Consider the following 18,589-nt stretch of genomic DNA (forward strand, 5'->3'; position numbering starts at 1 on the left):
AGAATCCTACCAGTGCTTCCCATGATCGATCATGTGTTGCATGAGACAGTCTTCTCTTGCATAACTCGTTAGTATTTTATAAAATATCTCATAACAACAAGCATATGTATACGCAAAATAATAATATCGATACGGTTCATTGTGTGGGCCATTCAGTTTTCATGTTCATATTCTTTTAAGGTATGATGACAGAACCCTAGAATTATAGTGAATCATGCATTAATTTAAACAGCAAAAATGAAAATACCATACCTTTGGACTGAGCAAAGGGTCAAAGCAAGAGCTTGAAATCGGTCTAATTCTCCGTGTTTACTTATCCAAAAAAAAGCGGTTCTGATACTTGCAGATAAATATATTTGCCCGCAATTCTAGCAAAAGAAAAAAAATATTAACTTGCTGTCTTATTTCGACAAATTTCTTTTCATTATGATGTAGGTAGCAAGTTTTATGTTTTACTCCAAAATTTGAACTTAATCACGGATTAGTCACTTGTTTGAGTTTTCTTTTATCAAGAAGTCACTAAGAACAATGTTATATATGGATGAAAATAAGAGCATATCAATTTCAAGAACGTAAATCTAAAGTTAATCACGGAAAAATCTAATTCCAATGATAGGTAGTTACTTTCTTTTTGCTCATTTGAATCTATCGATGCACTTGTATATACTAGAAATATTCATTATTGTGCACTTTGGTTGATAAATAAGCAAGCAATCATGATTATAATCGCCCTATGGTTGCAAAAGGCAAATGATGACATTATTAATAAATCGAAGAAATACATAATGCATAGAGCTGTATATCCACAATTCCACATTGTCTTAAAACTCAAGCAATCCTCGAGATATTAGTAATAGAAATAGCTTTTTGCAGTAACTACGTATATTCTACCATCAATCAAAACTAAGGCTCGGAGTAATTTAATTAACTTAGCAAATGAACAGGGAGGGATTTAAAAGTGGAAAATTAGGAGCTTTTGATATGAATAGACTAATGCAAAATATGTACGATTGACCAACCTCCACCCAATTATATGGAACTCAAAAAGGAAAATCAAAGTCGGAATTGTCGGATAAGTCTGGGGTGATAGAGTTAGTGTGTGGAGTAATAAGAAAATTTCTTGGTAGTTTGTCAATTTCTTCTTTATCGGGCATGATTAACAAAAACCCTTCCTCCTAATTTGACAGGTACACTGTTTCTTTCACAAGGTTGGATTCGTCGAAAGGCATATGGGTGGCTAATTCTACCTGGGTGATCCGTATCAATATCTAAATATGAAAGTAAAAGAGCCTATGCTTCTGCAATAGGAACAAGTATACCTATAAACAAGTTTGACGAACATATCAATATAGCATAACAAGTAAACTTAGCCAATAATTGCTTTGCCAGCCCTTGGTTGTTCGGCTTCACTCGTGTTTAATACACTAAGTTGATTATCTTAACCAACCAAATATTCGACCTAAGAGATTCACGTTATGGCAAAACATTCCGATCTATCATATTAAGATAATTAGTAGAATGTATCATGGTTAATGGAGAATCGTGGCATATGGCTTCCTCCGAAAAACTTGTACAATCTAGGTAACAAAATCTAATGGGCAGAGAAACTAAACTTCGCAGAATATGAAACTTAAGGATGAAAGGGACACATGAAGAGAGTACCTGATGAGAAAACACCATGACATACTATTGGGCCTCATACGGTCTAACGTACGAGGTGGATGATCAAACCGTCCCTAACCCAATGCTGCAAATCAGAGGTTCCAAATATCAGTTACCCCAATAAATAGTAGGCAGACTATTTCCATCCTGCGATTAGAATAAATCGATTTAAGGTAAACTGTTAAAGGGAAGATTTACCATGCAAATCCAGCATAACTCGCCAATATTTTCAGCTTTAGCTTGTGAGGGGCATATAAGAACTGATTGCAAGAAGTTCGGTATCCGCGCCTCTACCACCAATTTGTGTATAAAACATAAGTCAGGTTTCAGCTGTTCGCATATTTGACTCTAAAAGATACAGAAAAAACAACCATTCAATTAGGTCAGTGATAACAAACTTGTTCTTGATCATCAAGATTCTGTTAGGTGAGAAAACTAAATTTTGGTATAATAAGATTAAGAAAATTGCACGAACTATTTTTAAAAGAAGACGAGATGTGATAAAGCCTTCAATTAATGTATGATGTGCCAAAATGCAACAATGAATGGATCACCACACGAGGAGAACATGACCATAACTGAATGGATCCATCCTCGGAAATATCCGAAGCCAAAAATGAGCATAGTTAGTCATTACAAAACTTCATCTCACAGAAATTTGTCCAGGAGAATGCAAGAGCACAATCCATACTTTGCTGGGATGAATTTTAAAGACCCTCCACATAACACCCACCTTGGTACCCTTTCCATAGCATCACCACTAAGAGCACGAGAAGTAAGCATCTAATCAAAATGTGATTATTACTTAACCGTTCTGAAAGTGATCGTATAGATATACCTTGCCAATGAACGTTAAAACAATCTTACAGGCTCATTCCTCTCTCCAGTAGTAAACGTCTATCCTTGCACTTATCCCAGCTACTGTTAGATTCCCCAATGATCTGTTGATTAGAGTAGTACAACCGACTTGTTCATTCCAAAAAACGATTACAGATCCCACAAGATTGCCCCAATGAAGGAATTTGCTGAAGATAGAATTCGGTGGCAAAATAAATTCAGAAGCTACTCCTGCGGTAAAGAGAAGCTGATGATCTTCTTTTGCCTCAAAGGCGAAAATTTGTGGGTCCTGGTTACAATTTTGTAGCACGAATAAGTTATCATAAGCTGAGTTGTTCATAGTTTCTGTACATATTGTTTTTCTACTTACTTGATCACCAGTAATCACCACAAGAACACACTCCATTCTCAAAATGATGAAATCTATTCATATCTCTCACAACAATTTCGCGCCGGACAACCTTCGAGATAAGCTTCATTGCAGCATGACAATCCGCACATATTCGGAGATTCTTGATGATACGAATGGGGCTCCCAGGTGGTATACTAACCAGCCCAAAAGCTAAAGCTAATCTCTCACTATGTACCCATAAGAGGCGATCTTTTTCATCATCTTCGACATCTAGCAAAACAACATTACGGTCAGCTACATAGCCTGCTCTCTTGATCTTTACATTCAACCACTCCAACATTCCGTTGATTAGCCGAATATCAGGATGTGATGTATCTCCCACACTGAAGTAATGAATTTTTCCTTGGCTCTCGACCCAGCTAAGGCCTGGTTCCTTCTTCACTCCTTTCTTCTTCATGTATTTTCTGACATAAGCTACATTATCCCATTCTTTAGCAGCTGCATATATATTCGATAATAAAACATGGGTAGCCTCATCCCGGGGTTCCATTTTAAGAACTCTTTTTGCAGCAACTTTCCCGAGCTCAATATCATTGTGCACCACACATGCACCAAGAAGAGCTCGCCACACCATAACACTAGGTTCAAATGGGATCTCATCAATGAACGTCACAGCTTTGCTAAGTTGACCTGAACGTCCTAAAAGCCATACCATACATGTATAATGTTCTATACATGGTTCAATGCCATGCTCCCCATACATGGAATTAAAATAAAATCGACCCGTATCAACTTGTCCAGTATTGCTACATGCTGATAGTACACCAACAAAGGTTATCTTGTTTGGCTTTATTTTATTTTCCTTCATCTTCTCAAAAACTTGTAATGCATCCTTACCTAAACCATGTAAAGAGTATCCTGAGATCATGGAATTCCATGAGACTTCATCTAAACTGTTTGTTGTGTCAAAAACAGAACGGGCATCTTTAATGCTCCCACACTTTGAATACATATCAATTAGAGCATTTCTAACTATTGTATCTCTGTCAAATGTGGTTTTAACAATCGAACAATGAATCTGAATCCCAGTTTCCAAAGCAGCTAAACTTGCACAAGCACGAAGAACACTTGAATAGGTAACTTGGGTTGCCTTTATTTGGGCATCAAGCATCCCAGAGTATAATCGAAGTGCTTCTTCCCCGTTCCCTAGCTGTACATACCCAACAATCATTGTGTTCCAAGTCACATCATTTTTAGGGACCAACTCTAGAAACAGTTTATCCGAATCCAACATTCTCCCACATTTAGCATACACGTCGATGAGGGCATTTGCAACAAAAATATCTAAATCGAGACCAACCTTTATAACACTGCAATGAGTTCGCTCCCCTAATACTTTACATCCCATGGTCGCACAAGCTTGTAGGACACTAGCAAAAGTAAATTGATTAGGAACCACCGAAGCTCTCTTCATTTCATAGAAGTGCTTCACAGCCTCCTCACTCCGACCACTCTGAGCATAACGTGAGATCATGAAACTCCAAAGAATAACATCTTTTTTAGGCATCTCCACGAAAACCGTAAGGGCATCATCGAAATTTCCACATTTGGTGTACAGATCAAGAAGTGCACTGGCAACATATGGATCTGACCCGTATCGTGTTTTCAAGGCACATCCATGAATGCTTTTTCCCAAGTCAACAGCCAATAAACCTGAACATGCTTTAAGTGAACTGTCGAAAGTAAAATTGTTCGGTCCCAGACCGTTCTTCCTCATGCAACAAAAGAGTTCTAATGCCTTCTCAAAATAATCATTCTCCGAATAACAAGCTATCATCCCACTCCAAGAGACCATATCTTTTTCAAGAATCCCATTGAAAACTTCCCTCGCGCCATCAACAATTCCACAAGACGAATAAGCGTCAATCAAGGCAGTTGCAACAAATGCATTTGAATCGTGTCCGAGTTTATAAATACAGGCATGGATATGCGAAGCAAGCTCCCCAAGTTCCACAATCACAAACAACTTTAGAATAGTTGTAAAAACAAAAGGATTAAGTTCATGTCCTTCCTTTTGAAGCCTAGAAAATAAACACATTGATTCATCCCACTGGAGTGTTTGCATATAACCCTGAATTAAAGTAACAAAACTAATGGTATTTCTTTCAAGCATTTCATCAAACAGTTTCTGAGCATCCGGTATTAACTCAGTTTTGACATACAAATTCAGTAGAATATTCCAAGTAAACAAATCCACAAAATTACCCTTCTTCAAGATATCACAGTGAAGACTCTTCCCTCTTGTTGAATCCCCATTTGTGGTGCATTCTTGTAACATCCGGGCATACGCATGAGAATCGAACTCCGGTGGGGTCAATGAATTTACGTGATTCTCATATTGATCAGATAATTCCACAGATTGAGATGAAAATCCGTTTCTGAAGAAACCCATGATTGAATAATTGAATAAAGGAGAAATTCTGAAATTCATCCATGGGGAAACCCTAGGACGCAAAAAACTAATCATGCGTGCCTTAATAAATTCAAAAGGGGAAAAAGATTAAAAGAAACCAAATGCCATAAAGGAGTTCTAGGAATTCTGTTTCTTTTATTATTTCGAAAGAGAATATCGTGCTTCTGGAATCAATCTGAGTTTGTCAACAAATTTTCTCTAGACGGAGCTTTGAAATGGTTTACTCTGATCATAGCAAAACCCTAGAAACTGAAATGAATCGTCAACAATGAAATTTTGGAGAAGAAAGATTTGAGTAGAGAAGAAGAGGTAGTCTTTTAAATTCTGCCGGCAAACTCGGGATCTAAATTGAAGTCTTTTGAGTTCCCGCCATCTCATAAGTATTGGACTTGGACCTCATGATAAAATTTTGACCCACCCTAAAATTATAGGCACCACCAAATAGCAAAATTTTAGTTAGAGAAATGTTATATACACTAACCATTTTCTGCCCGCCTCACTCACATCTTCTTTGACTTCAACAAAAATGACCTTAGATGTGAGTATGTAACAAATATGGTGAGTGTATTTAAAATTTCCCTTTCTAGTTATTGTCCCAACTTATTATGCTAAATTTTTTTTTTGGATTTCTCTGTTTTTTCATCCAAACTCAACAATCATTTCTTTCTCCGTGCTCGTAAATGTCGCTGCCATTATCGGCGACTCTTAATTTTTTTTTCTCTCTCTTCTCACTTCTTTTTCGACCACCACCACCAACAATTTTGGGTGGAAAGAGATACAAGAGGACTGGTGGTGGCCTACGGTAGTGTAGTAAGAGTGGGTGGTGGCTGGTGGCTGGTGGCTGGTGGGAGATGGGAAAAGATGAGGAAGAAGAGTTTTTATAGTCTCAGAAAATTTGATAAAATCCACTATCTCTTCAAAAATTTGTTATATCAAAAAAAAATTTCTTTTACAAAGGGGCCAACTAGGAGCATCTTCTATGGACATTCTTAACAAAATCTCTAAAAGTTCAATGGGAGCATCACACTTCCACCACCACCACACCTCAACCACCATCGATGCCACTGCACCCCCATCTCCACCACCACCACACCTCCACAGCTCCACCACCACCGCAATTCCACCACTACAACTACCACCATCACCAAGCCTCCACCACCACCACACCTCCACCACCACAACCACCGCACTTCCACCACTTCAACCACAACCATTGCACATCCACCACCACTATTACCTTACTAGCTCCACCACCACACCTCAACCACCAATACCGTACCTCCACCATACTACCACCGCCACCATACTTCTACCACCACCACCACATCACCTCTACCACTATACCTTAACCACCACCATTGTATCTCCATCACCATCTCAACCACCTTCATCACCATTTCTTCAAACATCCAACACCACTACCACTTTTACCACGGACCCACCGCAACCACCACCTCCACCACGTTTGCCATAATAGTTATCATGGAATCGTGTGTATAAACTTAAAATGAGTTTTCCCTATGAGAATAGAAAATTAAAAAAATAGAAAAATAAATTATGTTCCCAATTAACATTTTGACTTTTTTTTATAAGCAACTATTTTACTAAATAGATGTATGATATTTTTTTACTTCAACAAAGCAAAAAATATTTCTACTAAGCAAAGGACCTATTTTGTTGCCAAAGGACACCTTAAAAAATTACTCCGTATTTGCTTTTTTTCGCTCCCCTCCCCCCCTATATTTGTTTTTTAGTCCCTCACTCTTTCTCCTGCTTTGGTCAGATGACTAGTTTCACAAAAAACAAAAAAAAAATCGTTTTTCATCTATCCTCTCGGGCGACAGCGTCTCCTCTCTCTCACCCTGGACAAGGTGTCTGGTAACTCTCCTTGATGGTTCCATAACAGAGATCCAATATAAACTTATAAAGGTGTTGCATACCCACAAAAACTTTATCCACTAACTATACATATAATAACAACTTCCAGAGAACAATCAAATATAAATACCAGTAGTAGCTTCAGACAACAAAACACTAGGGTTTCCATGATACTACATTTACAAACAATCACTGATCTGATCTCTTTCACCAACCCAAGAGGCAAGTTTTCGGGATTTTGATAAGAGAAAGAAAAGATAAAAATACATATGGTGGAATATAACGGCCATCGTTTAAGCTTCCTTTTTTCAGAGACAGCAAGAAATATTGAGAGAATAATAACGGCTGTTACCAGTTGTTGGGGATCAAATCAAAATCACATTCAACTTCGGACAAAACAATCTTTCCTAACTGAAAGAGTCTCTTTCTCGATCCAGTTTCACCCCGCTATCTTTCATCCTGCGGCTCTGCTTCCTCGCTGACATCTTTATTACTCGAGCTTAATCCTGCTTCCATCTTGCTCCTGCTTTTTCGGCTCAGCGGGTAAGTACTTAATGCCCACAAGATCACCAACTTCGCTGATAACCTGACAAAAATTACTCCTACTGTCATTAAAAGAAACATAAAGTTTCCAAGCACTCGCTTCTCGGCCCTAATAACCTAGAACGATCTAATGGTCTGAAGGAAAATCCATACACATATACAGCTAAAGATAAATACCTATCTTAGAACAATTTTGTACTACTAAGCTAGGAAGCATAAGATATTTCTATGGTTGCCCTCACTAGTCTCTATCCTTGACCAACGACCAAAAAGAAATGCAGATACCCATCGTATATATTGATGAGTTCTTAACTAGTGAAATGTCTGAAGCTAATATCATGCAAAATGTAATAGAGCTTGCCAAATTGTTGGAATTTAATAGAGATAGGTAGTAAAGAACAATTTTGCCTTCCGAGTAACAAAGTAAATGAAATCTTAATCATATTTTACTTCCAAGTAGTAGATAAGTAGACGAGCAACTTAAAGCTACTTCGAGGAGCAGCACCCTTGCGTGTCACTCTCATGTATTGCAACCAATTGACAATGGAAATAATTACCATATAACAAATTACCCAAAAGTAACTGTAGAAGATAAGAAACTTACCTCCAAGGCTTTGATAAGGTCTTCCCTGGTATGAGAAGCAGATATGCAGATACGAGCTCTAGCCAATAATAATGGGGTTGCTGGGAAGGCAACTGTGACCACGGCAACCTATAATAGCACCATTTAGAGTATGTTAACACCGCAAAAGCATAATAAATGAAATGATACGATGAAGATCAAAAACCAAAATTTGCTCCAGATTGTAGTTTCTTAACCAATTTAACAACCGGCACACTTACATTCCTTTTTAAGCACTCGCGAGAGAAGGCAGGGATTTTTGCTGGGTTGTAAAGCATAATAGGCATCACAGGAGAGTCGTTGTCTCCAAGAACCTCAAATCCCATCTTCTGTAATTCTGAACGAAAGAAGTTGCTGTTTTCTCGAATGTGTGCAAGTTTCTGAGCCCCTATAAAACCCAAAATAAGCTGAGACATCACATTATTTAAACAAAAAATGATTCCGTTATTCCAAGTGTAAAACAATAGAAGTTACAATAGACCAGTTTAAACAGCGAAGTGAAGTACACGAACCTCTACTAGAACCATCTTCCCCTAGAATAACCCTTATGGAAGACATAATTTGTTGAGCGGCAGGTGGTGAAATTGATGTTGCATAAAGATGAGCAGGGCAAGTGAACTTCAGGTATTCAATAACCTCCTGAAAGAAAACTAAACAGAGCTTACTACAGTGAACACACTACCTACATGTATACTAAGATATTAGTTACCCTCAAACTTCTACACAAAACAGCAAAAGAAGTACCACTTGACAGTGTTGGAAGCTCTACAACACCAATGTTTTGTTTTCTTTGTCTAAGAAAAAAACGGGAAAACATTTGTAGAAAAAAATGTGTAACAGGTGGCTTGCCAATATTTCCATTTAAGAAATAAGAAAACAGGTTGAAATAGAGGTAGAAAAGAATAAAAACAAAACCTTTGATCCTCCAATATAACCACCACATGATCCGAATGACTTTGTGAAAGTTCCCATCATGATGTCAATATCAGCGGTATCCACTCCAAGAAGCTCACAAACCCCTCTTCCTGATTTTCCAACTGCTCCAATGCTGTGGGCCTCATCCAAATACGTATAAGCCTGTAAGAGCAACCAAAATAGAGTAAGAACTGTCATGATTATTTTTAAATAGAAGAATTTATAAGCAGGACAAACTCAACCTAAGAATGAACAGATATATAGCCACCAAAAACCTATATGGCAATTCTGTTCAATATTTGATCAGATAGATTAATTATACAGCAATTCAACATGGTATGAAGAAACGGATTCAGAACTGCAGGTAACTCTTCTAGCGGGAAGCATCCAATTTGTTACTAAAGGATGTTCAGATATCAAAAAAAGTGTGTAGATTCTGTTATTTCTTTCTCCTTGAATGGGGCATGCAATATGATTACACTTCAAAATATATGAAAACGTGAACACAAAGCTCACCTCCTAACCCAGTACAAAAGGTTCCTGCCTCACATCTCTAAACAGGCCAACTAGAAGTAGACATAAATAAGTGTTCTAACGACAGAAAAAGTTCACAGCTGCAGGGTAAGGGTTAGTTTGCTTTGGTCTCAATTGGCTCGATCAACACTGTTCATATAAATCACATCATCTAAAGATGTTTTAGTTCCTTCGCCACGACTTAGCTTATTGACTTAATTTTTCTCCAATAACTTCATAACAGGATAAAGAAAGACATGCAAGGTACATTCTGTTTATAAAAACTCAAACTTGTACCGAAAAAAGGCAACTCCCAGTTCACAATAATCCACTTGCAAAAGTTTTGAACACGACGAATAGAAAATCACCAAGACAAACCTTATATTTCTTGCAAACTGTTATAATCTCTGGAAGCTTGCAAAGCTCTCCTTCCATGCTATAGATTCCCTCTACAACAACAATTATCTTCTTCCAAGGTCGACGTGTCCGAGGTTGTCCCTCAGCAATTTGTTCTCTCAAAACCTCCTCCAAATGGGATGGCGCTATCAAAAGATTAAGTAAAAACCAAAAAAAGAAAAGAACAGAGGAAGCATTAGGTGCACACAAAAAAAGGTACCAACGGGCTACAGTGGAGCTCTCACATATATTGCGCAATGTTCACAAATTTGGAAAGACTTACTGTTATGTTGGAAAACTCGAACCGTAGCTCCTGATCCTCGAGCACCATTAACAATTGAGTTGTGGTTCAAGGAATCACTAATTATCAAACCACCCTGTCGACAAATACCCTCATTAGAAAAAATGCAAAACATGGGAACTATTGGCTTGCTAGTAGTTAGTTAAAAACAAAACCCAGTAGCTAAATGGACAGTCATATGTATGCAGAACACATTAATGGAAGGAAATTGCAGGTGCACAAACCTTTCCAATCAGGACAGGGAGGATGGCAGAGTTTGTAACATATCCCATACCAAATACTAGGGCAGCAGGCTTTCCAATAAAATTAGCAACGCATTCCTCCAACTCTTTATGCAATATCGTTGTTCCTAATGACAAAGCAGAATTAGCTGGAAGGAACATATAAAGGGACACTTCGAAGTTTTAAACACGTACCACCATCAACACGTGTGCTACAGGTGCTTGGTGAAAATTTCTTCAGTGACTCAATTACACGTGGGGTACAGTATTCATCTGCTGCAGCAAAACCAAGGTAATTGTACGATCCCAAGTTGAGACATTTACTAGTTTCTGTGGTTCGTCTGCACCAAAACAATCAGTTGGATGAATTCCTTAATCCATATCCTTATAATATACATATCTGGTTTGTATGCAACTTATATTCTTCGGAACCACAAAATAACAGATCATTTTATCTCGGAAGCTATATGCTAATCTACTATTTCAAGCGAAACAAACATATTAATATACTAACTTCAATGTCTTGTTATAATCATTAGAATAACGTTCAACCACGTCAATCCAAGCATCAGGAGCACTTGCTATTGGTCGTCCAAAACAATCCTACAAAACGAATAAAATTACAAAATATTTGAGCTTCAAGGTTCGAGAATCTAGAATTTTACACTAACAAATATCAATATAAAAATGCAAAACTTGATATATCGTTTGACGGCGTCGACATTTTAGGCATCACTAACAGTGAATCACAGTCATAGAAAGAAGTACAGATAACTTATAGAATCTATATACATAATGAAATAGGCAAAATCTAAAATGATAGAATACTGAAAACTTAGATATTTGTTAAGTTTGTGGTAGTCCAACTCAAAACCAATTGGTAATGAGTGGAGAGGACCTAGACATTATATTCTTGGTTGCTATATCGCCCTTCTCCCGTGTGGGACTATTCTCACACGTCTCCTCACGTGCGGCATTCTTTGAGTCTAACACGTGTTTTTTTCCTATTCAGATGACGTGGAGTACGTGTAGTTTTTAAGCCTATCATGTGTATCATCTTAAGTTTGTGATAATCCAACTCAGAACCAATTGGCAAATGAGTGGAGAGGACCTAGACATTATATTCTTGGTCTCTATATCGCCCTTCTCCTATGTGGGACTATTCTCACAGATATATCGTACACTGATACCATATAATGCTAAATCTAGCTAATTTGAAGGCTTACACATAGAATTGAATTTTTACTGTAAACACCGGCATTGCCCGATTAACTTTTGAACGGATCAGATAAACTCAGACAAAAATGAAATAGTTTCAGATTATATTAGGAGAAGTAGGAGATGAGAATTACCTGAATTCGAAGATACAAACGTCTGACATAGAAATCCTCAAGCCCTAAGCAAATAGGAGCATAACCCTATAAATATGAGATTAAAACAAATTAGCAAAAGAAGAAGAAGAAGAAGATTATGAGTAATAATCAGATAGATCGAATTGATAAGAAAAAAGAAGGTGAAATCGTAATGAAGATATGTACCGAAATATTTTTGGCACTCAACCATTCGACGAATTTCCTGAAGAGATCTCTGAGTTGTCCAAAAGCGAAAAGTAAACCGTAGCTAAAAAGCGTAGTTAGAGCGGTCGTGTACGGAATCGTGATCATTTTGATCTCTGCTTCAACAAACTTGAGAGAAGAAGATGAAGAAGAAGTTCTATAGTTGGATCATCCGAACGAAAGGAAAAAAAACCAGATCTGAAATCAGTGATTTTCACACTATCAGATCTTTTTCTAATCGGTGTTCGGATTAGAGAGAGAGAGAATAAGAGAGATGGAGAGAGAGAGGGAAAAAAAACAAACCTATCCGGTTCGGCCTTTCCAATCTTTCATGAACAAGAAAAATTGGGTGTGGTGGGCCTGGCCTTGGTATGGTATGAGGCCCATATTATTTTATGTTGGGAATTTTGGATACACTCACTTGTCACAACTTAAATACAGTTTTATCCTCGTACACTCATTTCATATACGCACATTATTCATCTTGACCGACACCTTCAAGTTCAACCACCACCACCACTATGTTTCTTTCTCCTCACCTTCATCTTCGTCAACCACCACAAACACATACTTTCATTTGAAATAGAAGGACAAAAAACGGAGAGAGATAGAGGAGGACAAGAGTGAGAAACGCGGTGGTGGTGGCGATGGTGGTGGTTGTGGTTGTGGTTGTGATGGCGAGGGTAGTACTGTGTGCTGAATGAGAATGAGAGAGAACTAAGTTGATTCTCATATCAAATTTTGAATTCATTTAATTCTAACAAATTCAACAAGTCAATAATGAAAATAGGTCCAACAATATTTATCTAAAACAGTGTGCAATATTCCACTAAGGTTGCGGTTTCAAATGAAATAATTTAGAAATAAAAAAAACGTGAGAGATATGTGAAAGTATTTAGACCATTGAAACTTTTTAAGCAAAGTAAAATTTTATTAGGAATCAACCAACTAATATTGACTGTTGGATGAGGTCATTACTCCACTCATGTTCCCTCACATGATTCACATTATCACATTCACTTCCCTCAGACTCATTCTTATCTTTGTCTACGTTTAGATTAATTGCTCTTGCTAGACTCCGTCTGGAAAGCAGCCTTGACCCCGTCATGAGTTGTCTCCCAATTGGTACGATTGAAGATTTTAGGATTAATTTCAGTTTGACCTACAATTTAGGATCTGATTAGAGTTTTTTAACTTTTGTGTTTGTCTAACATTTTAGTTTAGCTTCCAAAACTACTCGGAGTTAACCAAATTTATTAGTCAATGTTTATTTATACTTCTTATTTATTGTCGTCAGGAAAATATGCCAAAGATGATATTTGACGATTACTGACAACATTTTTTTTTTCTTTCTCTCGCTGTCACCATTATTACCATCATCTTCGTCCTTTTTTCTTTTCCTTCTTGTTTTTTCTCTCGCTCCCTCCCTCTAGGAAACCACTATTTAGGGTTTCAGATGAAACTCGATATAGGACTTCAGTTCCATGCGAAGGTGCATTAGGTTTATTCTTCAACCAGATTTGAGTGGAAACCCTTATCTTCGTTCGACTCCCCTTCTCAGACTATCGGTTTTCTCCTTCTTGTCTTCATTCAACTCGATATGGCCGACGTTTTTCTCACCGTCAAGAGTTACTTTTGCCGACAGTTTTCTTGAACTACCGACGTTTTATGCCGTCAGTAATAACTTCAATTTTTGTAATGAGACCCCTTATTAAAAGAAGTGGATTCAGCAAGGGAAACTCTTCCTTTTGCAAGAATGGAGAAAGAGGAGGGAAAATAAGATAAAGAGAGGGTGTGTGTTTGATAAAAAGAGATATTTATAGAGAAATAGAAAACAGTGGGTTGATTAAAGGGGTGGTCGTCGGAAGTGATGATGGTGGTCAGACGTAGTGCTGGTGAAGACGAAGATTAGAGAGAAAAATAAACATGTTACTAATTTTCAAGACTTTAGATTAATGGTGTGTTTGGATGGTGGAATCATGAATCCGCGGATTCATGAGTCCTTCTGATTCATGATTCCACGGATTCATGAATCCAAGTAACATTTTTTTAGTTTGTTTGATAACCAATAAGAATCCTATGATTTATTATTATTTGAGTATTTTCAAACGCTTCTTTAGAAAAATTATTGAATCAACCTTGTTCTCGAAACTCGTTTTTTCAAATATCGTTCCATTCGAGAACTCTCCGTTTTTTCGTAATTTTTTTCGAGAAACCTTTTTTTAACTTTTTTCGTATACGCTTTTTTTTCAAAAATAATTCTTCCCGAAAGGCATTTTTTTCTCAAAAAAAAAAAAAATTAAAAACCATTTTTTTCGGTAACCGAAATTTCATGAAGCCTATTTTTTTTTACGAAAATATTTTTTGGCGAAAAACGATTTTTTGGTGGAAAAAATAATTTTCGGGAAAAAAATGTTTTTTTAGGGGGGGGGGGGGGGGGTTGATTTCGGCAAAAAAAATGATTTTCGGAGAAAAAAAAAAAAATTTCGGCAAAAAATAATTTTCGGAAAAAAACAATTTTCGACAAAAAAATTTTTTTTTGAAAAAATAGTATGTTAAACATAATTATTTTGTATAAGAATTTTTTTTTGTGTTGATTTAAGTTTATTAATCCAAAATCTAGCAAATCTTAGGGGGTAGGGTGAGATTTTGGTCTAATAAAAATTTTGGAATTAGAAATCCTTAGGATTCAGGAATCATGAACCCTTGGTTTGTCCTAACAAATCGTGCTTTTGATAGGAGTCATGCGACCAAACACACCATAAGTTTTTTCCATAGTCTGACCAAATGTTTGTATGTCCCCAACACAATCGTGTGATAAAGAAGTGCCAATAAATTTGGGCAAGCAGCACGGTCTACTTTAGATTTTTTTTTGGCGAAGCTTCCGTCTATTTTACATGCAAATGGAGGTTGTTCAACAACTTTGAAAGGAAATTCCGAAAAAAAACAACAACTTTGAAAAGAGGAGTATTTATACATTGTTAAAAATGAGAATACCTGGAATAACACGTGATAAACAAGTATATACAAGAAGGCAAAGGGGAGGAAACCAACAAAATGGCCCACTGCTTCTGCTCACTTTAACAAAAGAAGAGGTCAGAGGAGGAAATTATGCCACTAATTTTGATTAATATAGTCAAAGAATAAAAAGGACATCGTACTATTACACTTCTTTAACAAACAAAAAAAACAAGAGTTAATTCCTATATGGCCCCCTACTTTGTGACCAGCTTCTTTTATGGCCCTCTTTTTCGTAAATTCAAATATGGCCCCGGCCTCCTATTTTCAGGTAAATGTCATTACTACCCTTCTTAATTCTAAAACATTAAAAAAAAAACTATTTCCACCTCACCCCTCTTTTTCTCCACCTCATCTCTCCCTACACCTCACCCCTCTCTCTCCAATTCACCTCTCTCTCTCCAATTCACTTCTCTCTCTCTCTCCAATTCACCTCTCTCTCTCTCTCTCCAACTCACCTCTCTCTCTCTCTCCAACTCACCTCTCTCTTCTCCGGCAAGGTCGCCGGCCGGATAGGGAGAGATGAGGTGGAGAGAAAGAGGAGTGAGGTGGAAATAACTTTTTTTTAATGTTTTAAATTTAGAATTAAGAAGGGTAGTAATGACATTTACTTGAAAATAGGGGGTCATATTTGAATTTACGAAAAAAAGGGCTATAAAGGAAGTTGGTCACAAAGTAGGGGGCATATAAGAATTAACTCAAAAAACAATATATGGAGTATCATACTTTTTATATATTTCTATTCTAACGTCAATCTACTAACATTGGTAGAAACATCATCTCATGATCTTTAACAATCAGACATGTTTATATCCTGCTAGAACCACCAACTTCCTTGACTTCACGAGGACTCGAAACACATCCATATGGCGAGACGGTGGTCATCCTGAAAAATGATCAAACTTTCAACTCTGACACGATAAAATTATTAAATCTTTTAATTTATAAATAATAATAAATTATATTACATTCAATGTACCAAGATTACCATTCAAGTACATGTGTATTACTGTACTTCTATAACTTTTTTGAAGTTTTACACCTTTATTTATTTCTAGTTTAATTCAGCTATGTCCATTCATGTTATTATTACACATAAAAAATTTTTTGAAAAATGATAGAGAACAAGAAAATCTAGACATACATCTTATGTGGCTTGTTGTGATTAGTGTTTTTGATTATTCTAACTCACTAGACAACGAATCACGGCAAGCTACATAGGATGTATGTCTGGATTTTCTTGTTCTCTATCATTTCTCGTTAGTCTACCGTAGTAGATCCTTTTTTGTATTGAAACAACCTTTGGTTTAAAATTATTAGAAAAATGATGTAAACAACTGTAACTACATCTATAAAATCAAAATACTTTTCTCGTACAACAAGAATATTATATTATAATGCAGTCTAATACTCCAATGTTATATTTTGAAGTAGTCAGATCTCATCTTGTTTGACATCTTAATTTCACTCATAAAATCCTTATCTTGCAAAAAGTGATGTAAATCCTATTTTAAGTCGGACAAAATTTGTGTATTTTAGATTTCTAATTGCATATTACCAATTGAAAATTGATTAGCTATCTCATTATGGATTCAATTTGTTACCTGACACTATAAAAAAATTATATGTACTAATTTTTTCTATATATTGGCATGAAGATTAAGAACAAAATGTTATCATTGAAATAGATTTCAAAAACCCGCCAAAATGAAAAGGAAGAATCGTACGGAAATTCAATTTACCTTTCTTTCCGTTTCTCTAGAAATCTATGGAGCGATTTCTTTCTAGCGATCGGTAGATCATCTAGCAAGAAGAAAAACGTAAAAAGAAAATCAGATCAAGATAGAAACCAAGTTATATTTTTCTTTTGTTATTAATCAAACAAATTTAGCCATTGATCATCATTGTACTGACCTCCATTAAATTTTTCCAGTAATGATTTATGTTCTTCGATTGAAGTTAAAACCACTGTCGATTCAACAGATTTTGATATATTTTTATTTTCAGCAAGCTTCATCAAAATCTCAGCCTGAACAGGAAGAAAAAAACGAAATTCAATCTAATCGGTAAACAAACGAATAAATTTTACAAAAGGATTGAAGTTTGAAATCTCAAATTAATAATCAAACCTTATCACGAGAAACATCAAAAACAGAAACAGTTCCGTTATAGAAAATCGTTAATGGAGATGCATTTGATCTTGGAGTAATCTGAGAAGAACATCTGAAAAATAATTAAAAATGATCAGTTTATTATGGTCAAAGCTACTAGCTAGTTACAAGTATTCAAATAGAAATAGAGATAAGATTCGAAACGGATCTGATTAAATCTATACCGTGGATTGAATATTGGTAAAGATGATGATTCAGGAAACAGATTCTTGAAGAAATCGCCATTTTTTTCGGATTTTTTTTCTTCAACTTCGTTACTGATAATGGAAGCTCCAGATGAGTTAATTACAGATTTTAGTAGTTGTGGATTTATCTTAGAAATTGCACTTTGAATGCCTGAAAATCAAATGAAGCAAGATTTATGAGCCAACAACAAGAGAAAGAGAGAAAGTCTAGAGAGAGAAAGAGATTTGATACCTCGAAATGTTGTTGGTGGAGGTTCTGGTGATGAAGAAGAAGATTTGTTTTTCTGCTCCATATCAAAGAAATTGAGTTCTATTAGAGGAGATTTCGACATAATTTGATTTTGATTTTAGGGTTCGGAGTTGTTTGCTTTTGGATAGAGATGAAGAAAACGAGAAGGGTGATGAGATATTTTATTATGGGAGGAAGGAAGTAAAGGATCAGTTAATACAACGACCAGCGGGAAAGAGAGAAAGAAAACGCACGTCTTCCACGCGCTTTTGTAGCGAAACTCTTGTTACACTCCAAAACCTTTTGCTTGTCGAGTATTTGACCAACATACCCTCTCCCAATCTCAAAAAAATAAAATCAACAATCAGTTGTCCGGATGACATAAACTCCAAAATTCTGGAAGTCCGATGTTCGATTCTCAGAGGAGGTGGTTTCCATAGTTTAAGATCGTAATCAATTTCTAAAAAAAATACATATCATCTCCTTTTCTGTTTTGATAAGACTCTAATACTTTATTATTATTTGACAACCCACGGTTTGGTTTACCAGACTTCCCTTCGCCAAAGAGAGAGTACAAAAGAGATAAAAGAGAATTTTTTTTTAGAGGAGTGAGGGTCGTCGATCGGAAGTTACTGGCAACTGATACTACAAAAAGTGGTCATCAATTGACTGAGATCAATGAGCCAAGAATAGAATAAAAGTTCATGGGTCAACTTG

General features: G+C 36.4%; 3 protein-coding genes across 4 annotated transcripts; all 3 read right to left on the reverse strand.

The window, feature by feature from the left end:
• Positions 1–2,139: 2,139 nt before the first annotated feature.
• Positions 2,140–5,680, reverse strand: LOC147547428 (Tetratricopeptide repeat (TPR)-like superfamily protein). 2 transcript variants are annotated; one of them, XM_086665555.1, is made up of 2 exons: positions 2,870–5,680; positions 2,140–2,788 (listed from the first exon to the last, which is right to left on the reverse strand). In XM_086665555.1, exon 1 carries the CDS (start codon positions 5,376–5,378, stop codon positions 2,874–2,876), a length of 2,505 nt encoding a protein of 834 aa, XP_086521681.1. In that variant the 5' UTR covers positions 5,379–5,680; the 3' UTR covers positions 2,140–2,788; positions 2,870–2,873. The 2 variants fall into 2 exon arrangements, with proteins under 2 accessions (XP_086521681.1, XP_086521682.1); XM_086665556.1 differs by having other exon boundaries at positions 2,140–2,730; positions 2,870–5,663.
• Positions 5,681–7,274: 1,594 nt separating this feature from the next.
• LOC147547429 (long chain base biosynthesis protein 2a) lies at positions 7,275–13,045 on the reverse strand. The gene is made up of 12 exons (XM_086666049.1): positions 12,252–13,045; positions 12,066–12,131; positions 11,228–11,316; positions 10,909–11,054; positions 10,717–10,841; positions 10,475–10,568; positions 10,174–10,337; positions 9,283–9,444; positions 8,880–9,006; positions 8,589–8,755; positions 8,350–8,457; positions 7,275–7,788 (listed from the first exon to the last, which is right to left on the reverse strand). The coding sequence occupies exons 1-12, from the start codon at positions 12,375–12,377 to the stop codon at positions 7,693–7,695; spliced, it is 1,470 nt and encodes a 489-aa protein (XP_086522175.1). The 5' UTR covers positions 12,378–13,045; the 3' UTR covers positions 7,275–7,692.
• A 2,853-nt stretch (positions 13,046–15,898) lies between these two features.
• Positions 15,899–18,095, reverse strand: LOC147547430 (protein TIFY 9-like). Its single transcript, XM_086666051.1, has 6 exons — positions 17,876–18,095; positions 17,623–17,794; positions 17,417–17,510; positions 17,202–17,316; positions 17,030–17,090; positions 15,899–16,173 (listed from the first exon to the last, which is right to left on the reverse strand). The coding sequence occupies exons 1-6, from the start codon at positions 17,973–17,975 to the stop codon at positions 16,095–16,097; spliced, it is 621 nt and encodes a 206-aa protein (XP_086522177.1). The 5' UTR covers positions 17,976–18,095; the 3' UTR covers positions 15,899–16,094.
• Between the last annotated feature and the right edge of the window lie 494 nt (positions 18,096–18,589).

Source organism: Eschscholzia californica, unplaced genomic scaffold (genome assembly GCF_041429995.1).
Source record: "Eschscholzia californica isolate CP2 unplaced genomic scaffold, dmEscCali1.0.p SCAF_3, whole genome shotgun sequence".
NCBI lineage: Eukaryota > Viridiplantae > Streptophyta > Magnoliopsida > Ranunculales > Papaveraceae > Eschscholzia > Eschscholzia californica.

Excerpts from the sequence above, each read along its gene's own strand:
- LOC147547428 (XM_086665555.1), bottom strand. The coding sequence starts at position 5,378 with ATGATTAGTTTTTTGCGTCCTAGGGTTTCCCCATGGATGAATTTCAGA.
- LOC147547429 (XM_086666049.1), bottom strand. The coding sequence starts at position 12,377 with ATGATCACGATTCCGTACACGACCGCTCTAACTACGCTTTTTAGCTAC. Across the intron at positions 10,569-10,716 it reads TCCCTGTCCTGATTGGAAAG|GGTGGTTTGATAATTAGTGA; the intron begins GTTTGTGCACCT and ends ATTTGTCGACAG. Across the intron at positions 8,458-8,588 it reads GCGAGTGCTTAAAAAGGAAT|GTTGCCGTGGTCACAGTTGC; the intron begins GTAAGTGTGCCG and ends GTGCTATTATAG.
- LOC147547430 (XM_086666051.1), bottom strand. The coding sequence starts at position 17,975 with ATGTCGAAATCTCCTCTAATAGAACTCAATTTCTTTGATATGGAGCAG. Across the intron at positions 17,795-17,875 it reads TCCACCAACAACATTTCGAG|GCATTCAAAGTGCAATTTCT; the intron begins GTATCAAATCTC and ends TTTGATTTTCAG. Across the intron at positions 16,174-17,029 it reads CTAGAGAAACGGAAAGAAAG|GATGACCACCGTCTCGCCAT; the intron begins GTAAATTGAATT and ends ATCATTTTTCAG.